The sequence below is a fragment of the Henckelia pumila genome, chromosome 1 (genome assembly GCF_033568475.1).
Source record: "Henckelia pumila isolate YLH828 chromosome 1, ASM3356847v2, whole genome shotgun sequence".
In the NCBI taxonomy this organism is placed as follows: Eukaryota; Viridiplantae; Streptophyta; class Magnoliopsida; order Lamiales; family Gesneriaceae; genus Henckelia; species Henckelia pumila.
In genome coordinates this window covers 88,431,077-88,454,636 of record NC_133120.1, presented here as the reverse complement: position 1 = coordinate 88,454,636, position 23,560 = coordinate 88,431,077, and the positions used below count along the sequence as shown (strand labels likewise).

At 36.1% G+C, this 23,560-nt stretch overlaps 4 protein-coding genes across 10 annotated transcripts; 2 read left to right on the top strand and 2 right to left on the bottom strand.

Annotated features, from left to right (window-relative positions):
• Positions 1–1,750: 1,750 nt before the first annotated feature.
• Positions 1,751–10,307, top strand: LOC140877498 (chloride channel protein CLC-e). Of its 7 annotated transcripts, none has more exons than XR_012149278.1 (9): positions 1,753–2,342; positions 2,639–3,029; positions 3,784–3,984; positions 4,348–4,814; positions 5,391–5,942; positions 6,331–6,536; positions 6,836–6,933; positions 9,920–10,096; positions 10,176–10,307. XR_012149278.1 is itself a non-coding variant. In XM_073281053.1 (8 exons), the coding sequence occupies exons 1-7, from the start codon at positions 1,815–1,817 to the stop codon at positions 6,882–6,884; spliced, it is 2,394 nt and encodes a 797-aa protein (XP_073137154.1). In that variant the 5' UTR covers positions 1,753–1,814; the 3' UTR covers positions 6,885–6,933; positions 10,181–10,199. The 7 variants fall into 7 exon arrangements, 5 of the variants coding, with proteins under 5 accessions (XP_073137158.1, XP_073137154.1, XP_073137150.1 ...); XR_012149282.1 differs by having other exon boundaries at positions 10,181–10,282; XM_073281053.1 differs by lacking the exon at positions 9,920–10,096 and having other exon boundaries at positions 10,181–10,199.
• On the bottom strand, positions 7,458–11,082 carry LOC140877522 (probable leucine-rich repeat receptor-like protein kinase At1g68400). The gene is made up of 3 exons (XM_073281063.1): positions 9,862–11,082; positions 8,904–9,280; positions 7,458–8,424 (listed from the first exon to the last, which is right to left on the bottom strand). The coding sequence occupies exons 1-3, from the start codon at positions 10,770–10,772 to the stop codon at positions 7,814–7,816; spliced, it is 1,899 nt and encodes a 632-aa protein (XP_073137164.1). The 5' UTR covers positions 10,773–11,082; the 3' UTR covers positions 7,458–7,813.
• A 2,975-nt stretch (positions 11,083–14,057) lies between these two features.
• Positions 14,058–15,487, top strand: LOC140875194 (transcription factor TCP21-like). The gene has a single exon (XM_073278793.1). The coding sequence runs from the start codon at positions 14,199–14,201 to the stop codon at positions 15,018–15,020; it is 822 nt and encodes a 273-aa protein (XP_073134894.1). The 5' UTR covers positions 14,058–14,198; the 3' UTR covers positions 15,021–15,487.
• Positions 15,488–16,493: 1,006 nt separating this feature from the next.
• On the bottom strand, positions 16,494–18,945 carry LOC140867634 (abietadienol/abietadienal oxidase). Its single transcript, XM_073272691.1, has 9 exons — positions 18,710–18,945; positions 18,214–18,538; positions 17,862–18,011; positions 17,494–17,739; positions 17,320–17,403; positions 17,141–17,219; positions 16,923–17,044; positions 16,683–16,810; positions 16,494–16,596 (listed from the first exon to the last, which is right to left on the bottom strand). Exons 1-9 carry the CDS (start codon positions 18,943–18,945, stop codon positions 16,494–16,496), a joined length of 1,473 nt encoding a protein of 490 aa, XP_073128792.1.
• Between the last annotated feature and the right edge of the window lie 4,615 nt (positions 18,946–23,560).

Here is a 23,560-nt window from a genome sequence, read left to right as displayed (position 1 = left end):
GACCTTTTTATGTGTATTTTTTAAGCTTAATAAGTATATTAAATATTATATTTCATGTCTTAAGCTTGCGCTATTTTTTAATTCCTATAATATTTCAGATGCTATCATGAACTGTGCGAAGAAATTAAATGGTAGTACAAATTTAAAAAATTTACTTCAAAGTTCGTATCATATGAATTTAAAATTACTGGCCGGGATTTTGAATAATAACAAACTAATTAGACACGGACTCCTATTAATTATGTTTCAGAAACGTAATGCCATTCATTTTCTCACTACATTAATGCAAAGGGGGACCTTGCATTGTGCGGTTCCTAATTCATACTGATATATATATATATGTTACGTACTTTCAAATTAAGCTGTTGATGGCAGTTTTAATTTGTGTTCAAAACGGGGAAGGTTAAAAAAAAAACAGACCTTTTTGTTTGCTTGGATCTTTGTCATAAAATTGTTGATTCTTGGATTGATAATTTAATGTAACAGATTCACAAAAGTTGTTCATTTATGGTCATGTGTGCTACAATGAAGATGATCCTAATTCTGAAATTCTCTGGTTGTCTGAAAGCTTTATGGGGATCAGTTTTTGGCGCCATTATATTCAAAGATCATAATTCATACACGTCTATGTAGTCGAAATCATGATTATCGAGAATGACGGCCGATAAATATGGACTGAAACAATCTATCCAATAATTACCTCTTTATTCAGCCATGCATGCATCGATCTGTTTTTTAGGGAGATTAATTCCATATATAGACGGAAAACCAGAATCTTGAGTCAAAGGATCGGATGCATGCTAAATTCTACTGACAAAAGACCAACGAAACAAGATATCTTGTATGTCCCTTAGGTTGCGTTTGGATTGAAGTATTTTAAATCCATAGATTTTGGTTATAATTTTAGTGTTAACTATAAAATATAGAGAAATCTCAAATTTATAGTTTAATTATTTATACATTATTTAGATGAATTAAAAAAAATTTTAAATCATCACTTTATTGGATGAACTTAAAATTCATCCTAACTACCATAAAATTAAAATAATTTTGAAAAACTAGCCGGGGTAAAATGTGTATATATCAATATTTAAGATTAATCGCATACACTCTCTCTAATTTTGAGAGGATTAAAACACACACATATATATATATATATATATATATATATATATCTCGAATGATCTTATAACTTTATGTATTTTCAAATTTTAAGCATATACATCTTTGTGTTTTTAAATTTTAAACACATACTCATTGTTTGTATAAGTGTACATGATCAAAATTCGAAAACACGCTCTTAGTAATTTTTCCGCAATCTCTTGTTTCCTAACATACTATTTGGAATCATGAAATTTAATAGGATTCTGTTTTAGTGTTTGACAAAATGAGATTTCAAAATGAGATTGATATTTGATGAGATTTCATTTAATTAATTGAAATTCTAACAAAACTGATCGGATTTTAAAACAATAAAATTATTTTTAATAATAAAATTATATACTTTAATTATAAATTTCAAGTTTTCTTCATAATTTTCTTACAAAATATCATTTATTCAAATTTTATACCATCAAATTCCAAAATATATTTTAACATTTTGCCAAACACTAAAATAAAATTTCAATTGCAATTTCAAATCAAAATACGATTCCAAGTTCTTTTGGACATCCAAACACATTGCAATGCAATTGCAAATCGACACTACTAATTTTTGGAGGAAAAAAATGAATGGATAAAGAAGAAAGTGACGTGGGAAGTTTGCTTATTTACGATTGGGTGGACACAAGAAAGGGAGGGAGTGGTGTGTACAAATGAATATTGCGCTAACTGTCTCATCCGCCGCTACTCCCGCCGCTGCTATTGCCGGAAATAATAATGACGGTGGATTGGCACCACCGTCATCTTCCTCCTACGTAAGGCACGATTGCTACAGCCGCCGCCGCCGCCAATCGCTATGTCTGATCAGTAGCTCTGCTTTGCTTGCATACCAACCCCGAGGCTCTTTATATAGATTTTATTGCTCAGCGTCGTCCACCGCCATTCCTCGACGCCTTTGCCGCTGCGTTTCCCCCAGCAGAGCTCAGTATGAGGAGGAATTGGAGGAAGAGAAGAAGCTGGAGTTGCTTGGTGACGATCAATCATCCATGGCTGCAGAAGCTTCTTCTAATCTGGAAGCTGTGAAAGTCCCTGAACCTGATCAGAATGGCGATGGCAGTGGTAGAAGTGATAATAATTATGATAAACTGCGAGGATTACAGTTCGGTGGCGATTCCTCTATTTTATCTGCTTGCTTTGTAGGTCTTTTCACTGGCATCAGTGTTGTCCTCTTCAACTACGCGGTACAAACCAAAATTCATCTACCAATTAGTAGTATCTATAGATTTCAGTTTCATGGCATTTAAGTCCCGTACTTTTAATTTTTTGTGCCTAGAAATTGTTTCTGGCAGTCTCACCTATCCATTATATGCTATTGTTACGCACTGGCAGGTTAATCTGCACCTTTCCCCTTTCTTCAGACCTTGTATTGTACAACACTAGATTTCGGAACTATATCCTCGGGCATCTGGAAGATCGTAGTTAAATTAATCGGATGTATGCTTGTTGGCCCTGCTAACTGAAAATTATGACCTATCAGGTGCATGAAATACGTGACTTCTGCTGGGATGGAATCCCAAATCAAGGTGCCTCGTGGTTGAGAGAGGAACCCCTTGAAGCAAAATGGGCACGCGTAATCTTTATTCCAACTTTTGGAGGACTGGCAGTTAGTGTGTTGAAATTGATTCAAGCTGCTATAGATAATTCGACTCGTGGATCTGTCGTTTCAAACTTAAAATCCACATTAAAGCCAGTCCTGAATACTGTGGCTGCTTGTGTCACCTTAGGAACAGGGAACTCATTGGGACCAGAAGGACCAAGTGTTGAGATAGGAGTCTCTGTTGCCAAAGGAGTGGGTACACTTGTTGATAATGGTGGTCAAAGAAAGCTGTCACTCAGGGCTGCAGGGTCAGCTGCCGGACTTTCTTCTGGTTTGTCATAATCATATTATACTAGTTTATTATGTCATCAATATATTCCTTCTGTTGTCTTACTCGACAACTGCGTCTTTGATTTAGTATATGCCTGAATCAAATTTCTGAATACATTTCTGTAAAAGGATGATGGCCTAGAAATGAATTGTCTGAGATGGTAATGAGCAGTAATGTAGAAGAACTATGTGAGAAGGGCTATTCTTTTAATTGTCTGGAATTTGTCTGTTCTTATTAATCATTTAAATTTTGTAAATTTTATAACCGTGCCAAAAAAAACCTGTTTTTTCATTTAATTTGTATGGTCATGCAGTTGATAATTAAAGCCTCATTATATGAAGGTTGGAACTTATGAGAAACAAAACTAAAAATTTGAAATTAGAAAATTTGAGGGTAATCAATATCTCCATGTAAAAATTGACCAAGGGAATCAGCAAAAAATAAGAGTAGGCGTGTTGAGGATTCAATATCTGGGCATAGAGCAATCTTATTTGCCGGACTATATTGGTTACATCTGCTAAACATGGTTGATAATCTGAAAAATAAGGTACTGTTGCTCGGCTGCGAATGGAAAAGCTTTTTGGCCTTATATGAATTGTAATGAGTTCAATGTTCCATATTTTCCACATACGAAATCTCTCTTTTACTTATCTCAAGAGCTCACATATCACTCTGGTCTATAAAGGTTGATGATAACCTAAAAAAAAATTTGGTAAAGTTGAATTGAAAACTTTCCCTTTTTCGCTACATCGAGGTTTCAACGCTGCTGTTGCCGGTTGCTTTTTTGCTGTGGAGTCAGTTTTGTGGCCATCACCTACGGAATCATCCTTATCCTTAACGAATACAACTTCAATGGTGATTCTGAGTGCTGTAATAGCTTCTGTCATATCAGAAGTTGGACTGGGCTCTGAGCCAGCTTTTTCTGTTCCAGTTTATGACTTTCGTTCTCCAAGTGGTAACTGTTTAAATTCTTTTCTTCTTCTGTTTGTTATCTCATGGTGTTGATCCTTCACTAGTCACGAATAATGTAGAAGCTTAATGTGTAGTACATGAACTCTCACATATTAAATCAGTGATGCTTTATTTGGTAAAATTTTAGCACTAATTTAATACTGCTGTGTGCACGTGTTGCACTTGGAAATATGATTCATGAAACAATTTTAGCTTCATGATATCTGATATCATTTCACTTTCATATGTATCGTTATCTGCATTCTTATTACAATTATATGTCAAATTATTGTACAATGCATTATTCTTGAAATTTTATTCGAGGAATTCAAGGTTTAAACTTTAATCTGTGCTCTTGTCAGTTCAGAACTGCCACTTTATTTGTTGCTGGGGGTGCTATGTGGCTTAGTTTCAATTGCCTTGTCAAAGTCCACATCATTTATGCTGGTTTTGTGTGATGAAATTCAAAGAGCTGTCGGGATACCAAAAGCAGCATTTCCCATACTTGGTGGCTTGGCTGTCGGGCTTATAGCATTGGCATATCCTGAGATTCTATACTGGGGATTTCAGAATGTTGACCTTCTATTGGAAACTCGCCCATTTGTGGAGGGCCTCTCTGCTTATCTGTTGCTTCAGGTGGTGTTAGTCAAAATATTAGCAACTTCTTTTTGTAGAGCTTGTGGATTAGTGGGAGGTTACTATGCCCCATCTTTATTTATTGGTGCTGCTGCAGGAATGGCCTATGGGAAAGTTGTTGGTTATCTGTTTTCAGTATCAAATCCAATCTTTCATCTATCAATCTTGGAAGTTGCTTCCCCCCAAGCATATGGCCTGGTATATATAAATTTCTTGGATTGCATAATTGCTATCTTTTTACTCTTTATAGTCTTTTGAGTTCTATACTCATTTTTAATTTTTAAGTTTCTTATTGTGCCTGCACAGTTACCTTTTGGTTTATTCCTTCTTCCTGATTCACAGAGCAATATATGGTCCAGGGTATGCAGTGCCTTCCCTGGGTTAGAAAATTCATTTTTTGGCGTCGATAAATTTTTTCCACAATTTTAAGTTTATATCGAATTGTTGCAAGATCCTCAAAGATTATAAAATTTCATCTTCATTTTTCTGCTTGTTTGTTGGCCTTATTCATCTTTGTTTTGGAAGGAAAATGATGGTTTAATTATGGTCAATTTTTCTCTTGACACTCAACTTCCAAAGCCTGCGATGAAAATGAAGTCGATCACTTGAACAATTGGCAATTTTCAGAAATGAAAATCCTTAATTTTTTCCTGTATCAACAAAACTCTTTTTGCATGAGGAATCTCTGCACTGCGTGATAAACTGATGTCACATGCTGTAAATTTTTTGTCTTCAGGAGTAGTATTTAAAATTTGAGTGGATTTTTTAACACAGGTTGGCATGGCCGCTACTCTAGCTGGGGTATGTGAGGTACCTCTTACCGCAGTTTTACTTCTCTTTGAACTAACACAGGATTATAGAATAGTTCTTCCACTTTTGGGAGCTGTGGGTCTGTCTTCATGGGTAAAAGCCCTGCCAACAAGGAGAAGCACCGCTGATAATACAGGAGAATCGAAAGATACAAAGGTTGGAGCAGCTGCACCAGAAGAATATTCTGATGCCACAAGTGTTCAGAACTCTATTTCTTCCTCTTATATGGATAAATCAGATGGGAGTAGCATTTGTGATCTTGAGAATTCACTTTGCCTTAATGATGATTATGACGACGACTTGGCAAATGAAATTCTGGTTTCAGAGGCAATGAGAAAACAGTATGTCACAGTACTGATGAGCTCTTCACTTACAGAAGTGGTGTGTCTCATGCTGGAAAAGAAGCAATCTTGTGCAGTAATAGTGGATGGCAAAAATCAGCTTATTGGTCAGATCACTCTCAGTGATATACAGCAGTTCATCGAATCATCAAAGACAAAAAACGGAAAACCTCAGGTAACACTTATGATGATGCAGACAATAATATGATGCATAACTTTGTTTTCCGATCTTTCAATTAACACGTGTGACATGTCGAATCTTGTGCCACATATACACTAATTTCCTCATTCTGTAGCAGAGTACTTCCCCTCTTGGCTAGCAAATCCAGCTGCCTTCTTTGTATATATAGAGATATGACTATTTTGTGTACAAACACAAATATTCGCTCTCAATTATAATGAGGATAGTGACAGAAAAATATGATTTGTTTTGTTTCAAACAAATAAACTTGTGCGTGTTTTTTCTATGATCAGTTCCATTTGAGTCTTACATATCTCAGTGTTAAACGTCCTGCTCTGTAGCTATCCAAATTACATTGGCTGTTTGGAAATTTTGAATACAGGTACTTAAAGTATCGAAACTATGTTCCTCCTCTGCTGAAAGGTGTCGTGTGACATGGACAGTGACCCCGAATACAAGCCTCCTCACTGCTCTAACTATTATGAATAAACATAAATTAAGCCAAATACCGGTGATCACGGAGCATGTGGATTCTGGAGGTTGTCCTGTTGGTCTTTTAGACAGAGAGTCCATTGATCTTGCTAAGAGGTATGACATTTTCACCCGCAAGCCCAACATAAATTTGGAAATATAGTTTCTATGAAGATTTACATGATACATCGGTTTCAACTTTGACTTGAGCTATAAGGGTGAACGAATCATTATCAGAAAATGGTTGGAAATTTTTTAGTAACATGGAATTGATTAAAATTCTTATGGATGGATCTAACTGAATAGCTGATGCTTCTATGATAATTTATTTTGGTCCCCAAGTTGGACATGCTTGGTATGTATATCATGAAGAAATCTTTGCAGTTTTTCACGTGTGTTGCCTTTTCTGGACACAGAGCTTTTACAATTCAGGAGGCTCTCAGCTGGGAAAAAATAAAAAATTGAGGATTGGAGTTTTGATTCAGTTTTGCGAAGACTATTTACAGATTTTATGGTAAGTAAAACATCTATTGGTTGCAATATTTTCTTAAAATTTATGGATGATTTACATATTTGTGAAAAGTCAAAATTGTAGCAGAAGTATGTATTATTGGTTCTTTCTTGATTTGTTCTGGAAATTTTTTTATGATATCCAAGTGACATTAGGACTGGACTACAAGCCTCTGTATAGGTTGCGATACCTAAAGCTGTTAGAAGGAACCATGTCAAGTTTAAAAGCTGATGTAAGTAGAGTTCTTGTTATTTGCAAATGAATCAAATTGATAGCTTATGTTTGAAATTCGGTCAAATAACACGTAAATAATGATAATCCAATATATATGTATAATTATCCTAGTACTTCTTCATATTCTCCTGAGCTTCAAACTTGAAAAGAGATTAAATATATACCTGATGATGATGTCTTCAGCATGAACTTAGACCGGAATGGCTGAATTTCCATTTGTTTATTAGCATTTTGTTATCATTTTCCCACATGTAACGTTTTTTACTACATCCAAGTTTAAGTGCCTGCCACAGATGATGTTCTTTAGAGCATAGTGTATGGAAAAACAAATTCCAAATAAGCTTGAGTAGGAGCTTTGTTAGCAAAATGGTTCGATTGCCTTGTGTCATCTGTCATTGTGCTCGAAACTGAACAAATGCCTATCATTTAAATTCGAACAATAACAATAGAAAGCATACTGCTTGGTGTAATTTCAGTCGCAGATGTTCTAATGTTGGGGATTTTCCCTAAGATCAATTAATTCTGTGCCCCAAAGAATTGGTCTGGTGTGAATTTAATTTACTCGTTAGATTTAAATATTTGTCTGTAAATAGAATTTGTCCAGCGTGACTCAATTGGTAACCAATGGATACAAAATTACAACTCTTAACTAGTTAATGTGGTGAAGCATGTCTTGTATCTTGCTGGAGACATGGCTCATCCGAGGCCTCCTTTCTGGCACCATATCGGTGCACTCCAGAGCTATATTCGTGAGCTTTAACATTTCATCATATCCTTCCTTCTCCCCTAGTATTTCCACATCCAAAATATCTGTTGACCAGTCGTTGTTTACAGCTGCCCTAACCCAACTCGATAGATCAGCATCACCTTGACCCTGATCACTACTAGCCCTACTGCTGCTGCTACCTGATCCTGTTAAAGGGCATGGAACTTTTCCTGTTACGATTTCTAATAGAAGAATACCAAAGCAATATACATCTGCCTTGTTAGTCGGCTTTTTCCCGGACAAAAATTCCGGGGTTTTTCCCACTGCCAGCTTCTGGGGCGTGACCAGAGGTAAGAATCCATAATCTGTTAGCTTTATTCGAAAATTGCCATCATCTAACCGTTGGATTAGAACATTAGAAGACTTGAGGTTTCCATGTGGAACCCTCTGTGAATCCAAGCATTGATGGAGGAACTCTAGAGCCTTCGCTATATCTTTGATTATGGATAATCTTGCAGTCCAATCCAAGGGAATTCTTCCAGCTCCTCTATACTCTGCATTTATTTAAACAAAATATTTCCTGTCAGAATAAGTTGCAAGGTAGGCGTTAAAATTAAGTAAATAATGATGGTGGACTTGTTGATTCATCTATGTGCATGGACCAAGCACGATGGTTAAGGAACTGTGGCGATGGCGGTATGGAGAATGTAGAATAGTTGCTTCAGTCACATGCCATTGGTGTGCATGTACTTATTATGGGGCAAAATTTTAACATTAGTCTACCATCACTTCAGTTCTGTGACATTGCAACGTAACTGAGATGATGCTCTGACGCTATCATCACCTGACCTAAGTGAAGTGACGTATACCTCTCTCAGGTGCATGAAGAGAAGACGTGTTTGAACCCGCCCCCAGCCCCACCCAATGTTTGTAATCGAAAACAATAATGGTCTGACCGGCCACCAACACCATTCATGCAAATCTTGTACATCTACATGTTGCATGGCAGTGAAACATCATGACTAGTACTAACCGTGTAGAAGGCTGAACAAGTTGCCATCAGGAACGAACTCACAGACAATCAATTTCTCCTCTTTCGAGTAGTGAAACGCAATAATCTCGACCAGGTTTTCGTGCCTCACATTCCCCAGCAAATGCATCTGTTGCGCGAAATCTTTCTTGCTCAATGTGCCCATTTCTTTGACTCTCTTCACAGCCACGGCCAAGCCACACTCGAGAATAACCTTGTAAGTGGTGCCTAGCTTTCCTTGTCGTCCGATGACTTGAGCCGCGCCGCGCAGCAAATCATCCAAGTCAAACAGTAGGGGTTTATGGAAGAAATTTAATTCCATGCGTGTGCTTTCTGGTTCATCTGCGAACTCCGGCCACAACCTTCTTCCTCTGTTAGAGCTCTCTCCAATATCTACAGGTTGTATGAATATACAAATTAATATTAATCCGAAGAATGAATTAGGTAATGCTATTTTTTGAACTACATTGTTTATATTTCTTTCTCTTTAATGAAAATCTATCGCGTCCACTCCTTTTTGCAGTGGTTTCTATGTAAGTATGTATTTTTTTCAAACGTTTTCTTTAATGCTTTGCATCGTACTGCTTAATTAAATCATTATCATGTTTTGACTTTCATATTTTTTTTATTATCATAACATAATACTATTATCCCTACCAATTAATCACGCTTAATTTAAAAAACTATTATTCAGACACCAAATCCGAATCTAAAAGAAAATTCTCGAAAACACCAAGCATTCAATAATTTTCTAAATAATTCTTGGAGGACTACGTACATCTTTCTTTCTCCTTTTTTTTTAAAAAAAAAAATAAAAATAAAAACACACGCACACACGCATACGCACATATATCATATATGTAACGTAAATGTAAATTTCATCAGTGAAAATTAAATTAAATTAAAACGATTCCGTGTATGAAAAATTATTAAATACTACATCCCACAATAAGAGACAGACAGAAAGAGACCTTGACGAGGCTGCTGTTGCTTGTGTTTTGTTCGCCTTCCTTGAGCAGTCCTACGGCAATAACATAGGAAAACCAGAGCCATGCATAAAGGAATAAATGCTGCCGCCACTGCTATCACCACAATGCTCCATAATTTAAGGACGCGGCTGCCATTTTTGCCTTCCGGTGGAGGCCATGGAGCCTCAGGAACCGGCGCCGGAGCGAAAGGAATAGGATTCGGACAAGGTTTTAATCCAATGATTATTCCTCCATCCCCACACAACCCAGAATTATTATCGAATGAACTCGTGCTAAATCTCTGCAGAACAGGAGTTTCAGGAACCTTTCCTTGTAGATGATTGTGGGAGACATTGAAAGCCACTAAAGATTGCTGATCAAAAGGAGGAATCGAACCCGAAAGGTCATTCTCTTGAAGCTCCAATCCGATCAAATCCGGGAGGTCGATATAACCGGAGGGTATAGATCCCGAAAACCGATTTCTCGATAGGAGAACTTGCTCCAAATGCATTAGATTTGTGAGATTTGGAAGAGGGCCATTCAGGTTATTGTTTATGAAGCTAAGTTTGGTCAAGAACGTCAAATTCTGTAACAACGTAGTGGGGTGAAGGGAGCCTGTCAAGTTTATGCCTTCAAGAACCAAACGTGTGACATGCCAATCGGAGCATCCGACTCCGGCCCATCTGCTGCTGTTGTTCTTATTACATGGAGGTCCCGTCCAATTCCGATGCAGATTGAAGATACTAGAATACACATTCTCTCTCAGTTGAATCAATGCATCCCGCTCTTCGGGGAAGAAGTCGTGGAGAGCGCCTGATGATAATGCTAATATGGAAAGAAGTAGGAAATATACGCCAACTCGAGCTGCAGCTGGTAATGTGTTGTGAATACGAGCAGGTAACATATTGGATCTTCTCGTCTTGATCAAGAAATAATGGACTTTGCATCATATCTTCCGATCCCTCCGTATTCTTTATTGTATTATTATTACTACTAAACCAAGTTTGACGAAACAGGCTATGTGAAATAGTTGGCAATGATTCCAATTTCTACCCTGGAAAGCGGACACACCAAAGTCTTATATTTTTCTCTCATTTATAATTGGTGTGCACGTTTGTGTCTCATGTAATATATATAACTTATACACACACATACACGTGTGTGGGTGTATCTACATGTATATGCATGTATATATGTATGAATGCAATGTAAGACCTAGTATTGCAAGCAAGTGATCGAATGCTTTAATTAAAATTTTTGGGTTGTTTTTTTTTGTTTAATTAAAAAAAAAGATTAGTATATTTGGGGGGAACTGAATGCTTTTTTAAAGATTTACACCTACAAGTAAGCTGTTTAGAAGTATACGTATATTGCCCATTATACACAATGTTTCATTGTTTACACATAAAAGAGGGAATCATGCATTAATAAACAATGCGGTTCTGTGGACAGCTTAATAACAAAATGGGGAAATTCTTATGGTTGTTAGGGTGTTGGTTGGAGAATATATGTTATATACATTGTTTTACTTTTCGTAGGGAAGTTGAAAGCAGTTGTGAGTTTATATAAGTCTTTTGGACAACTTGGTTATGTAGATAACTTGTAACAGCTACGTATACTTTGTGCTGATTATGAAATTAATTGGACAAAAAAATGGAACTATTAGATAAAATGGTTGCTTCGATCCCAGCATAAGAACATTGTCGTTATGCAGGATCCAAAGCCTCCGATTCATTTAGAGCAATGAAGTTTACTCATTCAGATATGGACCTCACGACCTCAAATACATTAGGACCGTTGAATTTAGCATATAAGCAATACTTGAGGCATTGTTTGGTTTGATATATTATTAATCTATGTATAATTTATCCTAATTAGTTACGCCTTATTTTTGTCATATTATTTATCTATTTATTAATTAATAATTTTACATCAATTAAATCAAATAAATTATAATCTATCCATCAAATCAAATAATGTATTAACTATTTTTTATTTTTTATTTTTAATTTACATTTTATTACTTATCCATGGATTACTTATCATATCACTCAAACCAAACGGTGTCTCATTGTTCTGTTCACGATATTACTAATATATATATAATTCATCTCATCACACGTTCTTCTCATCATATTATTTATCTATATATTAACTATTTATTTTACATCAATCAAATCATTAATTATTTATCTCACATCAATCAAATCATTGAATTCAAATTACTATATTACATCTTATAAATAATATAGTTTTATTTATTGTTAAAAGGACAAAATAGTCATTTAACATTTTTATATAAAATTTAATCAATCAAATCAAATAAACCATAATCTATCAATCAAATTCAATACAATTTTAACTATTATTTCTTATTTATTTTTATTACATTATATTACTTATCTATATATTACTTATATCATATCTCAAACCAAACGGTGCCTCATACGTACTAATTATAAGCTGAAGTATTTCTATTTACGATGACTTGATTCCCTAACTATCTGAACCAAGTTAAACATCTTTGATGAGTTTGGAGCTTTCTGTACAAGAGGGTTTTATTTGAAGCATAGGTTTTGGATTTTACTTTAAGAACAAATACTGCTCGCAAAATTTATTGATTCTGATAGATCAGATAGTATGTTTACAGCTTGAAAAGAAGTAATTTATGGAGTGAGATTTTGAAAAAGTGCTTTTTGAATTATATATATATATAAAGTGACATTCACATATTTGAATGAGTTGGAGAAATTAATTGAGCTACGAGTAACAACTGCCCTATGTTTATATATAGCTTAATTTCTGCAATTCTTGAGTCTTGACTTCTTATTTTCCCCAAAAATAGAAACCAACAAGTACTAAACAAAAAAGGTTTGTTAAATTTGAGCATTTGTAAAACAAGTTTTTCCTCTTTGAAATTATACCATCAATAAATTCAAATACTTAAAAAATATATTCGATCTTTGGTGCTTTGAAGCATATGCGACGATTGATAAAACTTGTTGCTCGTCTTCTGGCTCGTAGAATTTTTATGTCATGATCGAATTTGGAGCCTATAAATTATACTATACCATCTTGGTTTCGTGCCAATAGCTCCATTCATCTTCATGGCAGATCAGAGCTTGTATTTTGCATAAAATATTGAATTATATCGATTGAGTATTTGTAAATATTCTTTTGTTTTTTGGGGTATATAATGGAAGAATTTCCTTGATTTTATGGTGAAACTAAAATATTTAGAGGGATTATATTACTTTTTTTTAATGTAATTGTGTATACTAGAGCCTAAGTTTGTCCACTTAGTTGCTGATGTGGAATAAAAAAATTTGTCCAGCATATTTTATCAAATATCTTGCAGATAATTACGCTTATGATTGTATGTTCAATTAAAAGATAATTTCATATGATTGAATTGATTGGTCGGAATTCGGACTTGATTATTTAATTAGTACTCTTTTTAAATAATATTATTTTTGAAATCATATTTAAAATAACATAACAAAAAGTTTAAATGCATCGAATTAATAATCCTACGATTGATTTCATGGAAACTTCTTGCTTATTCGAATTTTTTAGGCCTATTTTTTCTCGAAAACAACTTTTCACTCTATTTGCATCTTAGTCAATTTGATGTATTAGTTTCTTTGTCATTTTAGTCAATGCCGTTCAATTTCACTAGTAATAGAGTGAAAAGTTCAAAAGTAGAGGTGTTAAAATGAGTTAGGTTCGTCGGGTTGGCTCGCTCCACCATATAAAATTGATGGGTTGGGTTGTCAATTTTTCAACCCGCCTAAAAAATGGGTCGGCCCGCACCGTCCCGCCTAATGGTGGGTTGCGGGTTGGCCCACAAAAATCCATCAATATACACGTGAGTCCGTCGGGTTGGCCCGCCCCACCACCTAAAATAGGTGGGTTGGATTGGTGGTTTCCTAATCCGCTTAAAATGTGGGCCGACCCGCCCCACCTAATGATGGGTTACGACGGGTTATGGCCGTCCCGTTCCGCTGGCACATTTTGACGTCTCTATTAAAAAGTTAAGCAGGGCAATTTTGTAAGACAATAGATGTTGGGGGTCGAAAGTGCAAAAACAGGAAATGTAATAATCCTAATTTTAAAGAGTACGTAGGAGAGTGGAGCCCACATCCCATGTGCCCCTCTTCTTGTCTCCACCAGCTACTGTCCCTCAATCATTATTCATCTCTCCCCTCTCCTCCGACATTAATTCAATCTCTCTGCTCCTAAAAATTCAATCTTTCACTATTATTTTTGCATTTCATTCGGAGCCGCCATTGAAGCCGCTGCGGAATTCTACCAGCTGTGTGGTACTACTATGTCTGCATCCGCAGCTGAGGCTAACGCCGGTGGTGGAGCACTTGCCATTCTTGATCCTTCTCACCGTCACCACCACCCCACTGGCAGCAGCGCCGCCACCGTCAAGAAGAAGCCGCCCGCCAAGGACCGCCACAGCAAGGTGGACGGCCGGGGCCGCCGCATCCGCATGCCCATCATCTGCGCCGCCAGGGTGTTTCAGCTCACTCGGGAGCTCGGCCACAAGTCCGACGGGCAGACCATTGAGTGGCTACTCCGGCAGGCGGAGCCTTCCATTATCGCCGCCACGGGAACCGGGACCACCCCGGCCACGTTCTCCACTCTCTCTCCTTCTTCCTCCTCCGCCCTAGAACTCAAACACGGCCATTCCCAGCAGGTCCTCACGCCGACCCCCTTCATACTCGGAAAGCGCCTCCGCCCCGACGTTGATGACGAACACCAACACAACCATTTCACGAAGGAAGAATCCGCCTCCGCCTCCGCCGCCGTCGGCCCTAGCGTGCCCGCCGGAGGATTCTGGGCTCTACCCGCCAGGCCCGACTTCGGTCAAGTTTGGAGCTTTGCTGCCGCTCCTTCAGCTGAATTGTTGGCCGCCGCCAGCAATTCCCACCACCACCACCATCAGCAACTACATTCCACGGCTTCTTTTAGGTTCTTACAGCAGCAACAACCTCTGGGGCTCGGAGAAGCATCCGCCGCAAGAGTGGGCAATTACTTACCAATAGCTCAAGTTCAGGGACACCATCTCAACTTGCTAGCTTCTTTATCCGGCCCGGCCTCACAATCCTCCGAACAAACAAGGGAAGACGATAATGTCAACTGAAATCACAGTGTTCTAACCTGCAAAATAAACGTGAATCCGCCATTAAAGACTTCATGAATAAGCTTGTTCGCTTGCTTGTGTTGTTTTGGTCTCAATATATGTACCACAATCTATATCTCTTAAGACATTATCTTCTGTGCCTTTCTGGTTGCTAGCCTCCCAACTCCATGTGTGTTGTGTTTCTTGAAAGAGACAAGAAACAGAGAATCCCAATTCTCGTCTGCAGAGTTTTTAGGTGTTGGGAATTCGATGATTGCATTGTGAATTTTTTTTTCTTTCTGGGTTTTTGGGTTTATGTATGTTGGTGATGATGGGATGTCGAAAAATTCGATATCCAGTGTGTTTAATTATTTAGATTCGAGAGCGATCGAGTGGTATTTGTAGTTTATTCTATGTATATGTATATTTGCTTTTTGGTTGATTTCAAAACACTGCGATTCGTGTAAGATTGTAAGACCAATAAACGTTTAAATAAACACTCCTATGCATAGTTTCTCATGTATATGATTTCCATGATGTCTAATCTGGACTAGTGTGTGTCATGCTTAGTATGTTAGCCAAGATAGTGTCGGATTTGCATCAAATCCACCCGAATTTTCGATCAAATCGAAAAATAAAAAAGGAAGAAAGAAAGATAGAAAGAAAGAAAAGTTGCATAATGGCTGGCCACAACATGTACAATACCTTAACATCTGCGAAATTCTAGTGTTGATAGTGTGATATTAGTGCATGTGGGAGTTTTTATGTGACATTAATACTGTGTGTAAACTAGCTAGTGTTGAAACGGGTAAATATAAAGTGCATGTGGTTTGGCATTTATGATGTGTGACTCTTAAAAGGCCTATAAATATAATTGAATTTGTGTTGAATTCCACAAAGAAAGAACGTACTTGCCAAAGTATTGAGTAGGGGGTGGTAGCTATCCCTTTATGTTCTATTTTCCATTTTGTTTCCCTCAAAGGGAAAGTACAGATGGTTGTTTCGTTTTGGTGCAAGCGAACTAGCCAAAATGGGTCATTCAGATTTCTTGGGAATTGTTAGGCTATGTTTGGTTTTTATTTTCTCATCATCTTTAAAAAATATATATATATATTATTCCCTTTTCAAATATATATTCTTCTTCTAGGAAACAGAGAAAATTATCTTTATATATATATATATATATATTATTTTAGAGGGATGTTAAAATGGATACGGGTCTAAGTATTTTTTTTATAAAAAAATTGGTTATAAAATATTTGATATTTTCTATCAAAAGAAGACTGAAACCATTTAATGAAGAGTGTTCACAGGTCCAAAATGGCTACTTTTAATGATGTTACCAATATATATATATATATTTTAGATTTGTTTCAGAGTCCCCACACATTTTAATTCATGGCAAAAAATAATTTACAGAGAAACACATGGAAACAATAAATAATAATAATAATAATATTTATACACAGCCATACGTCACCCTTCAAGTGGGGTTTAATTCCAGCCAGCTGAAATCTGAGTAAGTCGAATTTGGAAGCCATTCACCATTCGAGCCGATGGGAAAAAGGACATCCTGTCTTCTCTCAACTGTTTCCACCTGAATATGAATATGAATATTCAATTTCACTTGATTTTTTTTCTCATTTTATATTACATAAAAATAAATCAAAACATTTTGTGTACCTAAAATTGGTGACAAAGTAATGGAGAAAGAGGGCTATTTGAAGGCGGGCTAACTCTGCCCCTGGACAGAACCGAGCCCCTCCACCAAAGGGAGCAAAATATGTACCATTCCTCCAGTTTCTCTTCTCCTTCATTTCATACAACACAATCCAAATTGCACACGATCAATTCATAATGTATCTTGGCCGAAAATCGATATCGATCTTTCGTTTTCTCCATGATTAATATTTATATGCAAACCTGGTTTTCCGGAGCCATCCATCTCCAAGGGTTGAACGTGAGACAATCGTCGTACACGCTTTCGTTCAAGTGCACGGCCGAAAGGAATGGAACCACAAAGCAACCTTTAGGAATAATGTACTCTGCAAGTAGAGTAGTATATGAAATTAATGCATATATGGTCAATGAACTAACTAGCTAGCTTAGCACTGATTTGTCCAAAGATATATATCACATACCTTGGTATTCAACATCCACTTTGGCTTCTCTCATCAACCAAATCGCGATGCCGCCCAAACGAAGAGTTTCATCGATCACCTGAGGAATATTGTATAATGAGTTCCATGCATGCTTTAGCCCACAAGCCACAAGGTGGATAATGAGCAAACAAATGGATTAGTTAAATAATAAGACTCACACATTGAGTGAATGGCATAGATTTGTAATCTTGCCAAGTGAGCATCTCTCCAGCCCTTTGAAATCTCAGGTTCTGCTGCTCATCCTATCCTTACAAAGATTATGACATATCAGAAACAAAAAACTCTTGCTCCAAGATTTAAAGTGTAGCCAGCGACTTCGCGCACGCACGTACCAACAGTTGCTTCATGGCATTGGGGCATTGAGTGAGGAAACAAACAGCGAAGAGCATGGTTTTCGCGGTCGTTTCATTACCCGCGAAGAGGAGGTTGATGATGAAGTCCGCAACAGCATCATCAGCCAAGCTTTCTTCCTCTAGTAACCTCCCCAGCACCCCGTTTCCAATCGCGGAACTAGAAGAAGAATGCCCTCGATGAATCTCTATGGTCCTATTGATTTTGTCTATTATACTTCCCCTTGCCTATCAAATACAATACATCAAAAACCACTTTAACAACATTGAAAAGGTCATCATAACTAAAAATTTTGATTTATTTTTTTTTTTTTTTTTGTGAAAATGAAGTATGATATTGATGTAAGGACCTTCATAGCTTTGTGGTACGCAAAGCCTAGGACATTGATTGGTACCGAAAGGCAGCCATCGGCGAAATCAGAGAAAAACTGCGCGATCTCATTCACTTCCGATTCGGAGGTCACGCCAAGAAGCTGGTTAACCATCAAATTTATGGCTATCTGAAAGATGAACAGACATATATTCAACAATATTAATTATGACTAACATATATAAGAGCAGATTTCTTTTACATGTGTTTACACAACCCGATCCACTAACCAAGTCCCCAATTCGAGTTATTCGGGTTTGAAAAAGCGTGACAATCAAAATATACAGATGATTGCAACAAGTAATCTTGAATTGATAAGTAACAATATTCACCTTCCTGCAGAAATCTTGGAGGATTACAACTTGATTGTGATGGAGGTCTCCAAGGCATTGCTTCATTACCATCTGTATATCATGCAAGAAATGGAACTTGAGCTTGTCTAAGCGCATCATATTGGAGGCTATGCTGTGAAGTTTCCTCTGCTGCTCTCCCTTGGCATTGATCACCCCATCCTTTCCCACCAAATCCCTGAAAGATTTCGGGTAGCTCGACTCGAATAGTCTTCCTTCGTTCTGCATCACGAATCGGTTGAATGCCGGATCAGCAGATACCACTGCCCTTTTACCAAAAAGGTTGCATGAAAACATCTTCCCATACCTGTTACATAGGATATATAAATGGCATGAAAAATATCATAATATTAATATATATATATACCCGCGAGTCGCGATGACTTCTGGACAAATGAGAGGATCGTCTAAGTTTATATATGCAACTCTGAAATACGTGGTATACTAGTCGACGTGGGACATCTAACACAACACGTACCTTTGAACCTGTTGCTCGACGAAGCGAGGAGGATGAGAGCTCGCGACGGCATTGTACCAGCCGAGGCTGTCCCCTACAATCGGCCAACCTTTGCTTCCAGGAGGGAATCTGCAGCGCAAATCCCCTCTTGTTCCACCATTTTTCTTGTTAAGTACTTTGGCAAGAAAAATTATAATTACAAAAACTGAACTAATTATTAGGATAATAAATACGCAAAAATTATCTTTTATTGCCATGTTCTTCACAAGTTCTGTGAGATGAAGATGAATATGGTGATGATATATAATAGGCTAACACCATGATACACATTTGGGGAATTGTGAGTATAATTGGGCAGCGAGCAAATTAAGCAAGAAATATGCAAGTGGATTCGTTGACTCCTTTTATGTGTATATATGTATTTCATCACGTCTACAAGGTGTGGTAGCACAAGTTATTGTAGTTTTTAAATGGATCGAATTAAAGAGTATGATAAATAAATTGATACACCAATAGAATTTAAAGGGCTGATGGGTCATTAACTTTCTAATTAATTCATTTTTGAGTCTTTGACTTAGTTTAAATTCTCTAAATTAATAAATATTTGTCACATGTCTTATAAAATAGTATATGTGTATTTGGCATAAACTTTAGATATGGTGCTATTAATTTTAGGATAAATACGAAAATTTCGAAATTATTATGTAAAATTTTAAGATATATATTTCGACCTCTTTTACTTTTTAATGAAAAATTTTAAATCTAATTGTATCTACTTAATCATAAAACATGCCATGGGGCGAGCACTATCTTGTTGTTGAAGCATCCATAATTTTATTTTTTTTCTAATATGTATGTATGAATTAATTTACTCAACCACAAGTTTGACCAAATTGTTGCAAAATATATTTTAAAATCTATCGGCTATGCCCACTTCTCAAGATCCACACTGGCATTCACTTTTGAGTTTGACCGCCAAAAATTTATAGAATTTTTAAGAGCTCGAGGATTATTATAAAATTTAGACCAATTAATTATATATGCATCTTTGATTGTTTATTTAAATTTGTACATGCCAAGTTGCAACCTTGCTGCGTTTCACGTTACAAGTTGATCGGTTCGTTTTTCTTTTTCTTTTTTTAATTATTACTATTAATTTTAATCTGAATTACGTTGCTCTTTTTTTAAAAAAAAAATTGAATTATGTTACTCTTGATTGCACAATTCAAATTTTTTTTAGAATAACCTGGAGTGAGATGAATAAGAAACTATGAATTTGCCATTTTGGGCTTTTTACTCCCCATTCTCTCTTTTAATTTCTTCTGTATCTGATCCCAAATCTTTATATCTATAAGTGAACCTTAGATAAGTGTTGCGTACATATATAATATAATATTTAAATTTTAATATAACACATGAATCTCTATAGTTTTTTATAACTATTAATAATGAGAAATTCAGGATACGTAAGTAATGCATGTGTAACATGATAAATACAAATTGATATATATATATATAGTCGAAATAAGTAAACGATTTATTACAAGACAATGAATTTTATCAGATAATAGAGATGATATAATTTTGATTTTGACATCTTTGTCTTTTTCATTAACATATATAAATGAGTATGCTATAAGCCTATAACCTAACATATAATTTGATGTGGATGTAACATGGACGGATCAAATCGTTTACTATATATACCTCGAGCTTTACGTATAGTATAGATACATACAATTACATACAATAGTATGGATAGGAGGAACTTTTAAGTGTAGATATCTATCTTTTGACATTGTTGTGTGCTATAGTCAAGTTACCCAAGGCCTTTTATAGTTGGATTGAGGAAGCTATCTTTTATTCTTACTAATTTCTGAACAAAAAAATTGATAGATGATATTTTTACATTTTTTATATACATATTTAAAAATAGTTAGACAAATAATTTTTTAAAAAAAATCCTGAGGTAGTGATTCTTTCAGTTTCAAATAGAATTCCCAGTGTCTATATCTTCGCAATGTTTTATTTCGTGCGTTATTTTAAAAATAAATTCTTACTTTTTTGGGGTTAGATAGATAGACGAGGATAAATTCTTACATTTAAGCAATTTTTTTTAAAAAAACTTTTATATGTGTGTGTATATTAAATATTATGTTTGTTTTTCAATATATATATATATATATATATATATATATATATATAGAGAGAGAGAGAGAGAGTTTTGTTATTGAAACGCCTACTACTAATAAAATAAAAATGCGGAAAAACTTTTTCTTTTTTTTTCATAATACTATACATATACGCCCATACATATATGTATATAAAAATAACATATATTTCTTAAATAACCTGAAAAATATTAAATAAATAAATCCTTAAAAATGTTTCATGCATCAATTTAAAATGATAAACAATGCTGCTGAAAAATCTCATATGCGGAATAATAATAAAATAAAACATGTTTCAAAATTTCATCATAATAGACTAAATAACTGCGATGGTCACGGGGTCCACTGCTCCGTGAGCTCATACGTCCTCACCACCGGTAGGAGCTACATAAATGTCATCATGCTCACCTGCACCATATAAGCGTAGTGAGCCTAGGGGCTCAACATGTCTAATCCTTTATAACAAGGTTAAAAATAATGCATCACGTAGATACTAATACATATACATGTACATGAGCATGCATGGAAACATTTTTCATAACATAAATGCTGAATCATAAATCATAAACATAACATAACTTTCTTCATCATACATAACATAATTGAGCATGTCATAAACATAAAACTGAGTATGGTCATATCCATGAATGTGACTAATAACCGTGCCGACTGATCAGTCTAGAAACCATCGTACGTGGCGGTGGATAAATCCACCTCTATGCTGGTAGTAAACTACCTCTGTACCAGTGGTAAAACCACTTCTATGCCGGTAGTAAAACTACCTCTGTGCCGGTGGTAAACCACCTCTGTGCTGTCACACCACTTCAATTTCCATAAAAATATTTTTCATGCTCAATTCTTAATCATAAACACATCATAAATTATTTCATGTATGCATGCACTTAAAATATGTCCGTAATATATATTTAATTAATTTTAATAATAAATATACTTTTACTTAAAATATACTTCATGCATAAAAATAATTAAATATATATTCCGGACTTAGTTTATTTTCATGGGTTGGTCCAGACTGCTGACCACTCACTCTAAGCCCATTAAACTTAAATAAAATCCAATAATCATATTTTAGCCCAAATAACTTAATTAAACTTAACTTGACCTAAATAAAATATTTAAGCCCAATTACTTAACTTAAGCCCAATAAAACTCTAGACTGGCCCAAAATCCACTGACTGGCCCAAAAATCCTCATGGACTCCCAAGCCCATAAAAATCATTGTGCTAACTTAAATAAATTATTTAAGGCCCAAATAAAATTATTTGGAGGTCCAAATAATTTTATTTCTAATTAATTGGCCTAAAAACCAATTAAAACATTAAACATTTAAAAATTAAAATACTCAAGCCCGGCCCACCTAACCCGGACCCGGACCGACCTAACCCGACCCATGACTACCTGACCCGACCCATCACTCAACCCTGACCCATAACCCGACCCAGCAACCCCCCAAACCCCAAACCCGATCACCCCTCTCCTTCTCTTCTCGGCTGGGCGAGCAGCAGTTACTTCCGGCGATTGGCCGGCCAACTCCGGCCACCACTGGCCGAAGTATTACCACACACATCTAACCTACTCCTAGGCGGTTCTAACAAGACAAGAATCAGCCCAAACGGTGGTCCGAGGAAGGAGAACGAAGCCTTGCAACAGGCTGTCCCCCAGCTCGCGCCCAGCCCTGAGCGGCTGCCGTAAATTCGATCGTTCTCCCTACTCCGGCCATATTTTTCCGTGAAACCACTTCTCAATCCTAGCCAACATCTAGGGGGTTCAAACCCTTTAGACCTCACCCCAAACCATGTACTGAGGAGGGAGAACGAAGCCTTCTCCCTCAAAACACAAATCTGCGCGATCTGGTGCACTAGAGGAGAAGTGCTTCGTTTCAGACCATCCATGGACAAAACCAACAGGACCACTCAACCACAAGGACCCTAATACATTCCCTCAGATGTGGATTATCCGCCTGGACCTTTACCATGCATAAAAAACGTGATCATACTCATGAAAGATCAAGCAAAACGTGAGAAAAAGGAAAGAAAAATACCATATGCATATAAGTCTGAACAACAAACATATATACAACAAACTTTCTGCTGTAAAAACCAAAATAATAGCTTATATGGTGTTGAGAAAAGAATTAAACATGCCTTTCGTAATTTTCCTTGAATAACACGCGATTGCGGGAGCACCGGGACGAAGAACGAGCGACCAAACTTCTAAATTTCTTGAAGGAACGTCTATGGGATCTTGGGGGTTTTTGGATCGTGAGAATGGGGGAGGGAGACGGCTGATGGGGTTTGGAATAGATTAGGGAGTGTTTTAGGTTTAAATTTTGGGTAGATAATATATTAATAGTAGATATTACTCAAAATAAAGATATTATACCTTAAGCAAAATCTTTAAAACTCTTAAAAATAATAATAATCTGCTACTAAAAACCATTATCCCGAAATTAAGACTTGAGGGATTTTTAAATATTAATAAAAGTCAATAAAATGACTTATTTTGGCCAAAAATCAATTATTAAATAAATATATATCTAAATACTAAAATTTTCTTGACAAAATACCTTAAAATAAGATTTTAAGGCTCATAAACTCATAAAATATTTTTGGCTAATAATTTTGGTATCTCGTCCGTCCACGGTCCCGTCTACGCGATCAAATAACTTATTTACTCAAAA